Here is a 13,039-nt window from a genome sequence, read left to right as displayed (position 1 = left end):
GAATGTGATATGACATCATCATGCCCATATATGAATGTGATATGACATCATGCCCATGCGGCGAGTTGATTGGTTGAGCGGTTAATACAGGGGAACCGTGACTTACAACCATAATATCGGCGCTGGTTTGAACGGCACGCTGGCCTATGGTTCTGGTGGTGGAACAAGTCGCATAAGGACTCTAAACTGTAGGTCCAGTGTACACAATTGGCTTGTGTGCACTTTAAAGAATCCAGTACATCATTCGAGAAAAGAAGGGGGTAACCCCGGTGTACTGGTCCATTTCCAGTCCCCTGTCCGGCCACAGAAGGAGCGTTTACGACGCGGCCCATGTCAAGTATCGATCATACTTGCGAATCCTTCTACCACACTACGTAAGCTAGATCATACACACTAGCTACGTAGTGACTCGATAAGAAGAAGATCATGCCCATTATATGAATGTGATATGACATCATCAAGCCCATATATGGGAAAATCAATGATGTTTATCAAAGCAATCTAGTGTGGACAAAGTTTTAAGTGAAAAATAAGCGAAGATGGAATTGTTTTGATTTGTGTGTTATCAAATCTTTATAGATATAAACTGTTTATCATGACATTGGAGTGAAAACATCACAAATTCAAACATAGCAAATTTAAAGAATCTAATCCTTCAAAGAAACAAATGAATCCTGAAATTGTTAACCAGCTAATTTAAAGCCCTGCCCCTACTAACAAATTTATTTTCAACAAAGAAAAACATGCGACATTCCTAAATATGGTTATGGTGACATCACATCATGACCATATATAGCAACATCAGGACTATATATGGACATAGGGCAGTTTTTCTTCAAAGATTTGATAATCTGAAGAGAGATTTAACGTATACATACAGAATAAAAGAATGATAAATATATCCATTAATGGACCTTTCCGCAAAGCTCCGCCCCTTGTATATTGTTGCTAAGGTCCCACAAGACGGCAGTGTTAAAACCTACGCGAACACGTGCGTTTGTGGGACAACACGTGTGTTTGTGAGACGCACGCGTATTCCTAGCGCTGTTCTGATTAGTCAGTTGTTAAGTTTGATTGACACTCCGGAAAGGTCTATTAACAAAGAATTCAAATTTTGCAATTGAAAGTTATTAATTTCCCTAAAAATACAAAGTAAATGATTGGCTTCTTTTCAATATAGCATGCTTCTGTCTGAAATAGTACTGTACATACATTTTACATGAATTTCAAAAAACAAAATATTAACTTAAAACAAGTTTGGTTTATACAGTAGTTTAGGTGATTTAATGCCAGTTAATGCACTCAATGATACAGACTGATGTTGCAGTGGCCTTAATTATTGTTTTGAAGTACGAATTCTCCAAATTTACAACATTAATTTGAATATGATGCTCCCCACCCCCCTCCTCTTTGCTTTGCAAAAGTAGCTGCAAAAAGGAGCACATCCAAAATTAGCAAAAAAAAAAAAAAAAATAACAAAAAAAAAAAAAAAAAAAAAAGATGCCCAGTGCTTCAATTCAAGTTTTTTTTTTTTGTATTCTCTACATTTTAAGCTTTAAAAAATGATTCATTTACTGGAACTGAATCACTATTGCAAAAGTTGTGTGAAAAAGTATTACAGATTCTCTGTAAAGTATTCAATAGTGCCACTTCTTTTGCAAATTACTCAGTTTAACATCTAGTGACACTACGCTACAGTAGTTTTGGGATGGCAAGTCTTATATACATACAAATATATTAAAACAGAAAAAAAAATTGATTGATAATAAAAGCTCTCAAATATTTCATATACACACACAATTTACGACACTAAGGACAAAATAACATTCCAACAGATTAAAATAAACACAGGTTAGGCTCAGTAGATTTGAGGTAGGGGAAAAATGCACCACAATATGTACTTACAGATCAGCATAAAAAAAACCCATTCGGAACTACTTGGGTGGTCTAGATATTTTTTGATGATATCTCTCTATTTTGGGCCTCATATGCCATCAATACCAGCATATTAATTACTATATTAACACATATGTTTCTGCATGGTTTCTGAAGTGAATGACAGACGTTTCATGTTTTGGAGGCAGCGTGCGTGTGGTATTGGGTGTCATCAATTATGTGAATTTGGACTCTAAGATGCGATTGGGCAATCTTAAGACTTAGAAAATGAAAGAGAAGAGCTTTACTGGAATGCATATAAAAAAATACATAATGCTTGTGTCATGCTGTGAAATGTACTGTATATGAAATTACCTTGACTATTAAAGGGTGGCCCACATCACTAATCATATGTTACTGGTGTACACAAATAGAACCTACTATTCACGTTTTACCTCATTTATGTTAATGTAACAGATTTTTTGTTTGTTATGGTTACAGCTCTTAAATTTAACTTAACACCTTGAAATTGCATAAACATTGTTAACAATTTAATAATAATGATAATAATAAATATATTATTGATGCTTAAAAAGTGTAGCAACGTTAGTCTGCTATGGAAAGATATAAAAAAAATGACACCAACACTTTTAAAACTAACTTAACAATCAAAAGTTGATTGATGACGATGATGATGATGAATGACAATGTTACTCGAGTGGTGTAAACTTATGCGCGGTTTAGTGAATGCTAGCATTAACGCGCAATCACCGGCATACAATAATCTACTAACAGATACCAGATTAGCGTATACCACTGAGTTACGACATCATGCATCACTGATATGGAACCCTGCCAGGATTTGACCAATCACAATAATATTAGATGTAAACAGGAAATAAAATGTGCGATTACGAATTTATGTTTCATGCGAATACCTACACTAGCATTTATGTTAATCGTCCAGTCTGAACATCTAGTTACACCTTGCATTAAAGTATGCCCGGCTTTAAATTCGACTCGCTTATCGCTTAATTCTGAGCCAATGATAATGATGAAGAAGACAATGATGATGATAATAGCAATAGTAGTAATAATAATAATAATAATATTAATAATAATAACAATATTAATAATAATATCAGTAATAAACATATTAAAACATTAATGATGATATAATGACATACAAAATAGATGATGATTATAATGATGATAGAGATGTCGATGATGATAATATTAACAACACCAAGGGGACTACTCTGTCATTACATCCCCAGCACACATAAGAATGCTGGTGGATCACCAGTTAAACCTAGTGCAAGTAAACCTTTTACCAATATTTTTGGATCACCAAAAACACAACATTGGATAAAAATAACTTTGTGAATGGTCTGAATTTACCTGGAATCTTCTTTACTTGGTTGGGTGTCTTCTTGCAACTCACTTCCACTGCTACATGAGTCACTTGCAGAGTCATAGTTATCTAAGAAAATGGAAGAAACATTCGTCATGTAATTAAAGTTATTATTGGTACTATAACTACAGTGTGTATGATTATCATTATCAACATTTAATGTATTATTAATATATTCAGCATCATCTTAATAGCTATGATCATCAAGATAATTATCATTCACTACAATCATCATTATTATTACCGCTGTTACTATTATTATCATTACTCTTATGAATCATGATTTTTAGTACTTTTGTTAGCAATAAAGTAAACTAACAGAGGATATGGGTTAATATCTAAAAACCCCCACCCCAACCCAAAAAATTAAATTACAGTAGGGCATTGTCCATCACAACAAGAAATGTAATATTTAGTGGCATTTATTAATGAAGGAGAATGGCATTATGAAGGGGAAGGCATGAGGGGGTGGGGGGAGACAGAGAAAAGTAAGGGGAATTTACTACGGCATGAGGTGGTACTGTATGTAATGTGATTTTTAGTTCCGATGAGGAGCTCAAGAAACACTCGGTTGATTGATTAATAGATCTTTTTTGTATGTGCGATTAATAGATCATTTTTGTATGGGCGACCGTTAGTGCCGATATACTTTACTGCCTCTATTATACTGCCCTCTTTTTTGGAGTTTTCGAGATTATGAGAACTCGTTAGCAACTTTAGTGGATATAATTTATATATTTATTCAACTGAACATACACTTTTGTTTCAGTGGCACACAACACTTCGGTGCGTTCAATGAGTAAGAAAAAACAACTAAACTAAAAGAGACTAAAAGTTATACAAAACAATTATACAATAACAGTAATATTTTGTAACTATTTAGAATTAGAATCAGAAACCTTTCTTTTTACTGAATACCCAATCAATGTGGGGATATTGTTTTTCCTTGGGGTCCAGATAACAAGAACTTAAATCTTATACAAAAATAAATGAAAATAAAATTATAATGACGAGTTAAGTACAAGAAGCAAATCTAAATTAGATCTTTGAAAGATTTTAAAGTAGGTGAGTGTATAGTGCTGCGAATATTTGAAGGTAGGTTATTCTAAATTCTTTTACCAGATTCATTTTGCCATTTTGGCAAGACTAAAGTGTTTTTGGATTTGCTTCTTGTATTTATATTGTGATAATCATCAATAGGATTGTAAATTTGATTAAATGTTTGCTCAACGATGGGAAAGGGTTCCTGGGGGTTGCAAATTCTTCTGGGGAAGTGTGACTCCCAGTCTCTGTTACCATATGCCACTGATAACAAAGTCATTCTCAGCAATTCCCACTGAGATATTCCCGACCAAAAGCATTCCAAAAAGGAATTCCCATGGAGGAATACCCTTTAATACACATATACAGTAGCTCATTAATTTACCTTTTGACACATTATGATAATAGGTTGGCCCTGACTAGTAAACAATCATTAGGTAGAACCCATCACTACTCACCTATTTCTGAAGTTGGCATCTCTCGTTCTATATCGTCTGCTTTTTGCTTTGCAACAGTTGCCAAGGCGCGTTCATCTAGATCCATGGCCAAATAGTATATATCCTAAAATTATGAGTTATTTTTTAATTGTTATATACAAAATATTCTATAATAATAATATAATAAAACAATATAATGCAGCATTGCAGAGAAAGATTTGCTGGTTCGCTGTGTGCATTCATAGCTAGGCCTAGCAAATGAAATATTCCATTGCGATGTGCTATAGTAAAATCACCCCAGCTTTGAGCTTTTTTGCACACGAGATGCAACAAAACGGAGGCACTATATCGAATATGTTCCAGTTTATGAGAGTCTCAAACTGGGCAACAATATTCACGAATAGGCAAAACCAAGACTTTATATAAGAAAATAAAAATAAAACCATATTATAATGGTAATTATTTAATTCCTATTCCTAACACCCAGGGCAGACTACATGTTTGTAGTTCACTCTGGGTTTCAGTATGTCAATTTTTTTACCTAACCATTATATTCAGGGTATTACTCACTCTCAAACTACTTATTCATTTTTCAAACTAAGATTTAAACAATATGTTGTGTACTTTTTAAAGTATCTTTCTTTTTATCGTTTATCAAATATTGTTTTTAAAACAATAAAATTAGTAAGTTTTTCTTTGTCTAAATGTTCTTATATAAATTTCATAAATGTGTGTTGTTCTTCCGTAGTTACATTAATAAAATGTTTTGTTTATGTTGTATTTATATTAAAAAAAATGTTGATTGAGTCTTCCTCTATAATATGGTCAGTCTTCATCAAAAATAAAAATAATAAATATAGAACAGATCATCACAAAAAAAAAACAAACTGGAGAGTGAATACAAATATTGACTGCTTATGAAGGAAACAATGGAATCTATTAACCCATGGTGACATGGCGGAGGTCATAATCTCCACATCACTGAGGGGCTACGGATTCAACTGTTTCCCAAATCTAGAGCAGTCAATATTTGTCTTATATACCTCATACACTTTTTCTTAATTTGCCTTTCAATACTTTTGCTATTGACTATCCTTCTTCAATTGAGTAGCTCAACAAACCGACCAACCTAAGCCATGTTTGTTTATCACCTATTCGCTGACCGGTGACAGTCAAAAGGCTTTCTCGTCGTAGAGGCTGCTGTTCATAAATTACACAGCAAAGTTATGTAGGCCTAGACTACATCATAAGAGTGGAAGAAAGTACTAATTATCATTGAACGTTATACTTTCAGCCCCAGGAATTTATGGACTATCATTCAACCTGTCATATGAGTGATGGTTGAAATTATTACCCTTATTTTAACCCATCAGATGCCTGGAATCTATCTGCAGTATATACAAATATATTGCACCCTAAAAAATTCAACAAAACGTCCATAATATAAATCGAATCATGTTTCAAACTTATGTAAGTAATTGATACAACGTGTGCCAATATACTTATGTGTAATCTGTTCCGGATGTACCAACAACTTTTGAACTTAATCAAATCAAGTTCAAAAGTTACATAAGTATTTGATATAGCACGTCACAAGTACTTATGCATTGGTGTATCATGCATTAATATAAATTTATATAACTTTAGAAATTGTTTTGATCTACATCTTTAATCAAATAAAGTTCAAAAGTTATATTTAAAGTAATTGATACTCCACATACCAATTACTTATGTATATACTGTATAAACCAAACACGATTCAAAAGTTATGTAAATAATTTGTTTAAATTAAGTAAGCACACTCTCAAAAATAAAAAAATAAAAACGATTTCAGGAACAAGTTTGTGGTTTAGAAATAACAGCCCACAGCCAAGCAGGAACTGAATAGATTAACAGTTTAAATTATGGATTATATAGGATTTGTGATCTACATGTATAACACACCTCTGGGGGAGTGAGATGGATGAATGAATATGAGATGATGGGGTAAAATGATTGTTCAAAAAACCAATAGGCACCACTAGACTAGTCACTATTCAATATGAACAGTCATTTTAATATATTTGGAAGATTAATATTGACAGGGGAAGATTCTGAATTATTTAAACCAATGGGAACATATTTCATGTAGGCCTAGATGCAATGTAATTATACAGATAAATATGTCAAATAATGGGATGATCTATGTTCAGTGTATGCTATTTTGAAATATTTTAACATTAAATACTTGTATGCCATTTTGTATTTTTTTCTGTAAAAACGTACAAGGCAGCAGTGGCAAACATAGGTTGGGGGAGGGGGGAATGCTCCCCTGTGTCTAAATCCTCCCCTGACTGACTGACCAGTATTAAAATAACCAGAATATAACATGAGAATTACAAAGAACAGCTGCAAAAATTACAAACATAAGCTTTGGATTGAAAAAAATACACCTAGTTGAACTCTATAATGCCAGGAGTTTACTCTAGTAACCTGTTCTAAGCTCATTCAACCAACCCCACAGCAACTTTAAAAATGTGTTCATAATATGATAAAAAGTGCAGAAAAGTAAATCAAGTGGTCCTAATTGTGGGACCCGGAAACAAGGGTTAGGCCCCAGGAGACCTGTGGCAGCTGCAGTGCTACCCACCCCTGGAGATGATATGAAGAGTAGGCCTACATTCGAAGTTGTACACAAAAAAAACACCAAAAAAACAAAAAACCAAAACCCGTACTTCAAAGGTAAAGTGGCTTAATAGGATAGAGCCAGGAACACAAAAACTTTTGTGGTTTAGTGCACACATAGCGGTTACCACCGTTTATAAAGTTTTTAATGAGCTATGCTCATAAAATAAGCGGTTACCACCATTTAATGTTTTTAAAGAGCTATAATGCTCATAAAATATTTATTGGGATTTAATATGTGTATTTATAAATTAAATTGCTTCATATTTTGTATACAACTTAGAGCTGTGTTTATTGCTGTTTTTCTCACAGCAACCACTGTTGAACAACTAAAATTGGCATGGGGCAACTGACCAGTGCATCTCTGACTTCCATTGGATCAAACTTCCCCAAGGAATAGAGATAACCATTTCCCTAGGGAAAACTATTGGCTAGCTGTATTAATACGTACTAGTTAATACTAAAGGATTTCTCCCCATAATACATTCATGATTGGCATAATACCTAATTCCAATAAAATATGAAATTAAATTAAAATGGGAAATAATTGGAATTCCTTGGCGAAAATGAAAAATGGTAGTAAATGGCCATGGATGGTTGTAACATGGAATTGATGGATCTTTCCTCTAAGCCCCATTGCTAAGGTCCCACAAAACAAATATGCATACATGTGCGTTTGTGGGACATGTGTGTTTGTGCGACAAGCGTGTAGTGATCTGATTGGTCAGTTGTTAAGTTTTATTGACACTTAGGTAAGATAAATTAGTGTGCCAGTAAAGCTGTGCAGAACAGGGATTCCTAGCAAGTGGTGCAACAACAGTTTTCTATGTGTTTTAGTAAATTCATTTCAATATCTCTACTGTTTACTTTTATCTGAGTTGTTTTGAGCATTTAAAAAATGAACAGGAACACTATAAAAAATATTTTATTTATTATAATATTCATAGTTAATATTTTGATTAGGCCCTTTAAATTTAATTGTTTTTCTCAAGGCTTCCGTGCACATTAGTAAATTCATGCGCTTTGTTCTTGCCTAAATAAGTTAAACATTTTTTTTTTCACAAAAAAAGCAACATTTTCTTCAAAAAAATATATATCTTGCTCAAATTCAACCTCCTTTAATAGTCTATAAATATGTTTAAACCCAGTTTTTTTCCATCAAAACATATTTTGAAAAAAAACCTAAAAAAAGCGCATTCCGCATTAGTTTTTGGAAAAATGAAACCTTCAAGACAAACAATTAAATTAATATGGTCTTAGATCTAAAACTGTACTGTCTGCCAAAAAGAATTAGGAAAAACCTTAAAAGTTTGATTCAACTTTTAATAGCTCATCTAAAAGGATGTAACAAAAAGATTGAAGGCCAACAAAATCAGAAAGACCCACGTCTTTAAGATAATCGAGAATAATATAAATATAAAATTTAAAGTATCCCTGGCAGGGTTTCAAAGGGAGAGTTTTATGGCTTAAGCATGCCCAGATTGCTTTTAGGGGATAATCTTAGGGATTGGCAATCAAATCTTGTTGTGGTGTCGGACGAAGGGGATCCAGGCCTGTCTGACGGGGAAAATTCCCCTGCTTCAGCTGGAGTCACCACTGAGTAGAACAGTGAATTCAAGAAGGAAAAAAACTTGCATGCAGGTTTGTTTAAATAAAGGGCATGCCAAGTTTAAGCAATGACAAACCACATTTTTACAACAATAGTTTTCATTGTTATAGCCAAGCACACCGTTTTCATGAAGATTTGACAAGTTATGTCTATAAATAGCTTTTAAATTTAAACACTGCTTGCTAAAATTAGCAGGAATATAGCAGCATGACACACGGTGCAAGACCAGGTCATTGTCATCAATTAAAGGTACAGTTATGGAGGAAGCCTTCACCTATGACTTTTTATATATACATCTTTTTATATTTTATACAACAATATAACATTAAATGACAGCTGCAGTTTTGAGACTAAAAATTTAGAATTTATTATCGGTCCTACAACAACAAAGTATGCAAATATGGTGGACAAAGCATTCTACTAGTCTGCCGAAATAAGCAATCCCAATAAAAAATATTGAAAGAACAAAAGATCAATAAGAAAGTGTGGGAAATAGCACACAGTATAAGTCTATACACTTAAGAAAAAGAGTTGTTCAGCCATTGACAATATTTTATACACAAATTTGACAAGTATATGTGTTTCACTTTGCAGATGAATAATTGAAGCTATCCTAATCTTATATAAATATTTTGGTAATTTTTTAGCATTAGCATGAATTAAATTTTGCTTCTATGGTACACTGATATCTGGGTTCCACACTCATTATCTACCTTATTATAATTACACTTCCTAATTAATTTATTAGGTATTTACCACACACTTTGACTCCTAGTAGTATTTTTGTCATATCACAATGCGCTTTGGACTATCTATTTAAATAAAATTGTACATTATAAGGGGTATTTTTATTGAAAGTATTGTTGATTTTAAATCATTTTAAAATTTCTCTTTTATCTGCGCTACTGCCGTCACTGCTACTTATTTTGCTGTCGCTGTTTGCTGGCATCATTTATTGTTATTCTCATGGAGTTACTTTTTCTATTTGCCTTGGCCATTTTTGTTCATTTTTATTTCCTGAGAACAGAGATTTACATATCTATTTTATGTATTTTTCCTTAAATCAGTGGAGAAACTTTGTACAGCAATAGTTTGCTTTTTGTTTATCCTGTCTCTGATTTTTGGTAATGTTATTTCTGTACGTTTTGTACTTGTTAGACGAAATAAATGAAAAGAAATGAAATAACCAAATTGTATTTTGTTGTTCACTCATGACATGAGGATGAGTTGAAGTTTTGAAAAAAAATTGTGTTTTCAATATACCAACTTGTCAATGTTATATTTATTATTTAATCTCATTGTATATTTATCAGCTGGTTTAAAGGCATCTGCAAACAAGATAATCCCATCTGGGGCATTTTTTTTACACACTGACAGATTCCTTTTCTTTACCCTTTATCAAGTACACCCTACCTCACCTCCCCCACCCCTCTCTTGAATGAAAAGTTACTTTTCAGTTGTACAAAAAAATCATCTCTCACCATCAAAGTGAATGTCATAACACTATACCACAGAGACCTATATGTAGGCGCAAATTATACACACAGAAATTTCTCTCACAAAACTGACTTTATCCTCACACATAGTGGAGCTGTGGTAAAACTAGAAACTACTTTGTAGGTTACAGGTTAGAAATCATAGTAAATATTATTTAAATTAGGTTTGCTGTGTAGCACTGTGTAAAAAAAAACATATAGACAAATAGACAAATAATAACTCTGGTTGAATACATACATACATACATACAAAAAGAGGGATTGGGAGGAAAAAATCTTAACCACTGATCTACAGTTCTGTTCCGTTGAAAAGGAATTGGGAATTGAGTATCAGGTAGCTTTATCGGGGATGATGCAGTTTAAGAGCCACAAACAACAACCTAATTGTAGATTCTTGGCAGCCATTGACAATTAAAAAAAGAGTACAGCAGTGAAACAAAAGGACAAACCAGTACACCTATCCATCAAACCTGACTGGAACCATCAATCAATCCATCAATCAAATTTGTCTATCAAGGTTAATCTGGATATTGGGAAATATAATTCATAATATCCTCTTCCGCCAGCTTCCCTGATTGGCAGGGATGCAAACAATCACAGATTCTGCATTTCCTCTTAGTAATCGATTGCCAATTGATAGCACAGGAGTCTTCCATTGAGCGGTCTGCAGAAACTCAATCAAGTAATTGGTGATGACAGAGGGTTGGCTACACTACGACGATGAGAGTGCAAATAGAGGAGGTGTAGGTAAAACAAGGGACAGCTGATAGAACCTGGGTAAGTGACAAAGCAAGATTAACCATGGCGAAGGGCATCAGTAAACGAATGAATTAAAAATGACAAAAAAATATAGGATCGATGAATGAAAACATGTTTCAACTAGTCAGATAAACTGAGGAATTTGTTAGAAAACTGCCATGAACAAGGAAATTTTTCAGTTTAGATTTCAGACTAGACAATATCATTTTCAGGGTCAATCATCTGCTGGGTCTAGACCCTTAAACTAAAAGTGAACTTATCATTGGTTACCTCGTATCATTAATTTCTGACTGAATTTGGAATACAACTCTTTCTTATGCTGTTCTGTGCATCGTCATGCTTAAGTTAAGTTGAGGTAAAACCAAGGACTTAGCCATTGAGCCGTCAGGCCGTCTTTTGGATGACGACAATTATTTATATTGGCCACTTTTACCGTGACGGCTTGGATGGCTTGGCCTGATCTACTTTTAGCAAATATAACCCACCCACCCCTTGCTCGGGGCTTCGCCCCTCGGCTGTTGCTACGAGGCAAGTGATTGTTTTCCATTTTGGACGGTCTATTTCTTTTTTCTGGGTAAAAGGGTAAAACTATACTTGTTAGGCCAAATAAAAAAAATTGCTTGTTTAGAGTAATCTCAACAAAAGTTTAGGTGGGGAGGGGTGGTTTTTATATATTGTTTAACAAACTTCATTTTTTTTAGAGACTATAAGAGCTTCCATTTTTTCTCAGCGGTAGGTACTCTAGCAGGAAAATAAAAACAAAATTTTATTCACAATTATCCTAATTTTGATTGAAAGATTAGTTTATATGTGAATCAATAAATTTTACCATATTTACCTCTGCCAAAGTTGGTTATGTATTCACCACTCTTGGTCAAGATTACTCAAAAACCATCTTTTTTTTTTTTTTTTTTATAATTATTTTCTAGATTTATATTGCTCCTATCACAGGCCGAGGCATATACATGGCACTGGCATCAATATTTCCCTGGACACTGGATTGGCAAACCAGCACATATTTTTTTCAAATTTCTCTGCTCTCTGGGCTTTCTCTGCTTCCTGGGGAGTATCCCACGTTATGCTCCTTTACACGCACAACCTAATACTTTCAATACGACTCTAGTAGTTGACTACCTTTCTTACACGACCGCTTGCCAAAATCCCATTTTGTTTCCCATGTAATCACTGCATTTGCTGCCTTTCATAAATACCACCTCTCATAAGAGCCCACCTCGCGTAATGAACACTTTGGGGCTAAGACATTCACCAAAACAATTGGTAAAATTCAACACTGTCTGACCACCTCTAGTAGTCGACTACCTTTCTTACATGACCACTTGCCAAATGCCCATTTTCTTTCCCATTTAATCACTGTATTTGCTGCCTTTCATAAACACTACCTCTCATAAGAGCCCACCTCTTGTAATGATCACTTTGGGGCTTAAATCATTTATCTGCACATGGTAAGTAACTATCCTAGAGGTCAAGAAATATTTTGACATAGAAGTGTTTGTAAAAGCCTGCACAAGTGATTATTACATAGGCCTATTATGATGTTGTATTAATTATTATTACCTGAGACCCAACATCACATACAGTAGGTTTGGGCCTCATGTGTGTGTATTCTTGTAAACCACAACCCTGGCCTGAGGATGGTCGCTTACAAGTGGTTCAGCTGGAATACAATATTCTTATTCACCACAGCACAAATTTAATAACAAGTTCACTAATTTAATGTGCATCT

General features: G+C 33.9%; 1 protein-coding gene across 1 annotated transcript in view; it reads right to left on the bottom strand.

The window, feature by feature from the left end:
• The window catches only part of LOC117115998 (WD repeat-containing and planar cell polarity effector protein fritz homolog), a 51,720-nt gene that overhangs the window by 16,137 nt on the left and 22,544 nt on the right, over positions 1-13,039 (bottom strand). Inside the window, exons 21-22 of the mRNA XM_033259927.1 lie at positions 4,789-4,891; positions 3,277-3,358 (exon numbers count right to left, since the gene is read on the bottom strand). Coding sequence (XP_033115818.1) covers positions 3,277-3,358; positions 4,789-4,891 — 185 coding nt within the window. The remainder of the gene's footprint in view (positions 1-3,276; positions 3,359-4,788; positions 4,892-13,039) is intronic.

This window comes from Anneissia japonica, unplaced genomic scaffold, assembly GCF_011630105.1.
Source record: "Anneissia japonica isolate Jap-2015-1 unplaced genomic scaffold, ASM1163010v1 scaffold287743_len2803612_cov181, whole genome shotgun sequence".
Taxonomy (NCBI): domain Eukaryota; kingdom Metazoa; phylum Echinodermata; class Crinoidea; order Comatulida; family Comatulidae; genus Anneissia; species Anneissia japonica.
This window is presented reverse-complemented; position numbering and strand designations above follow the sequence as displayed.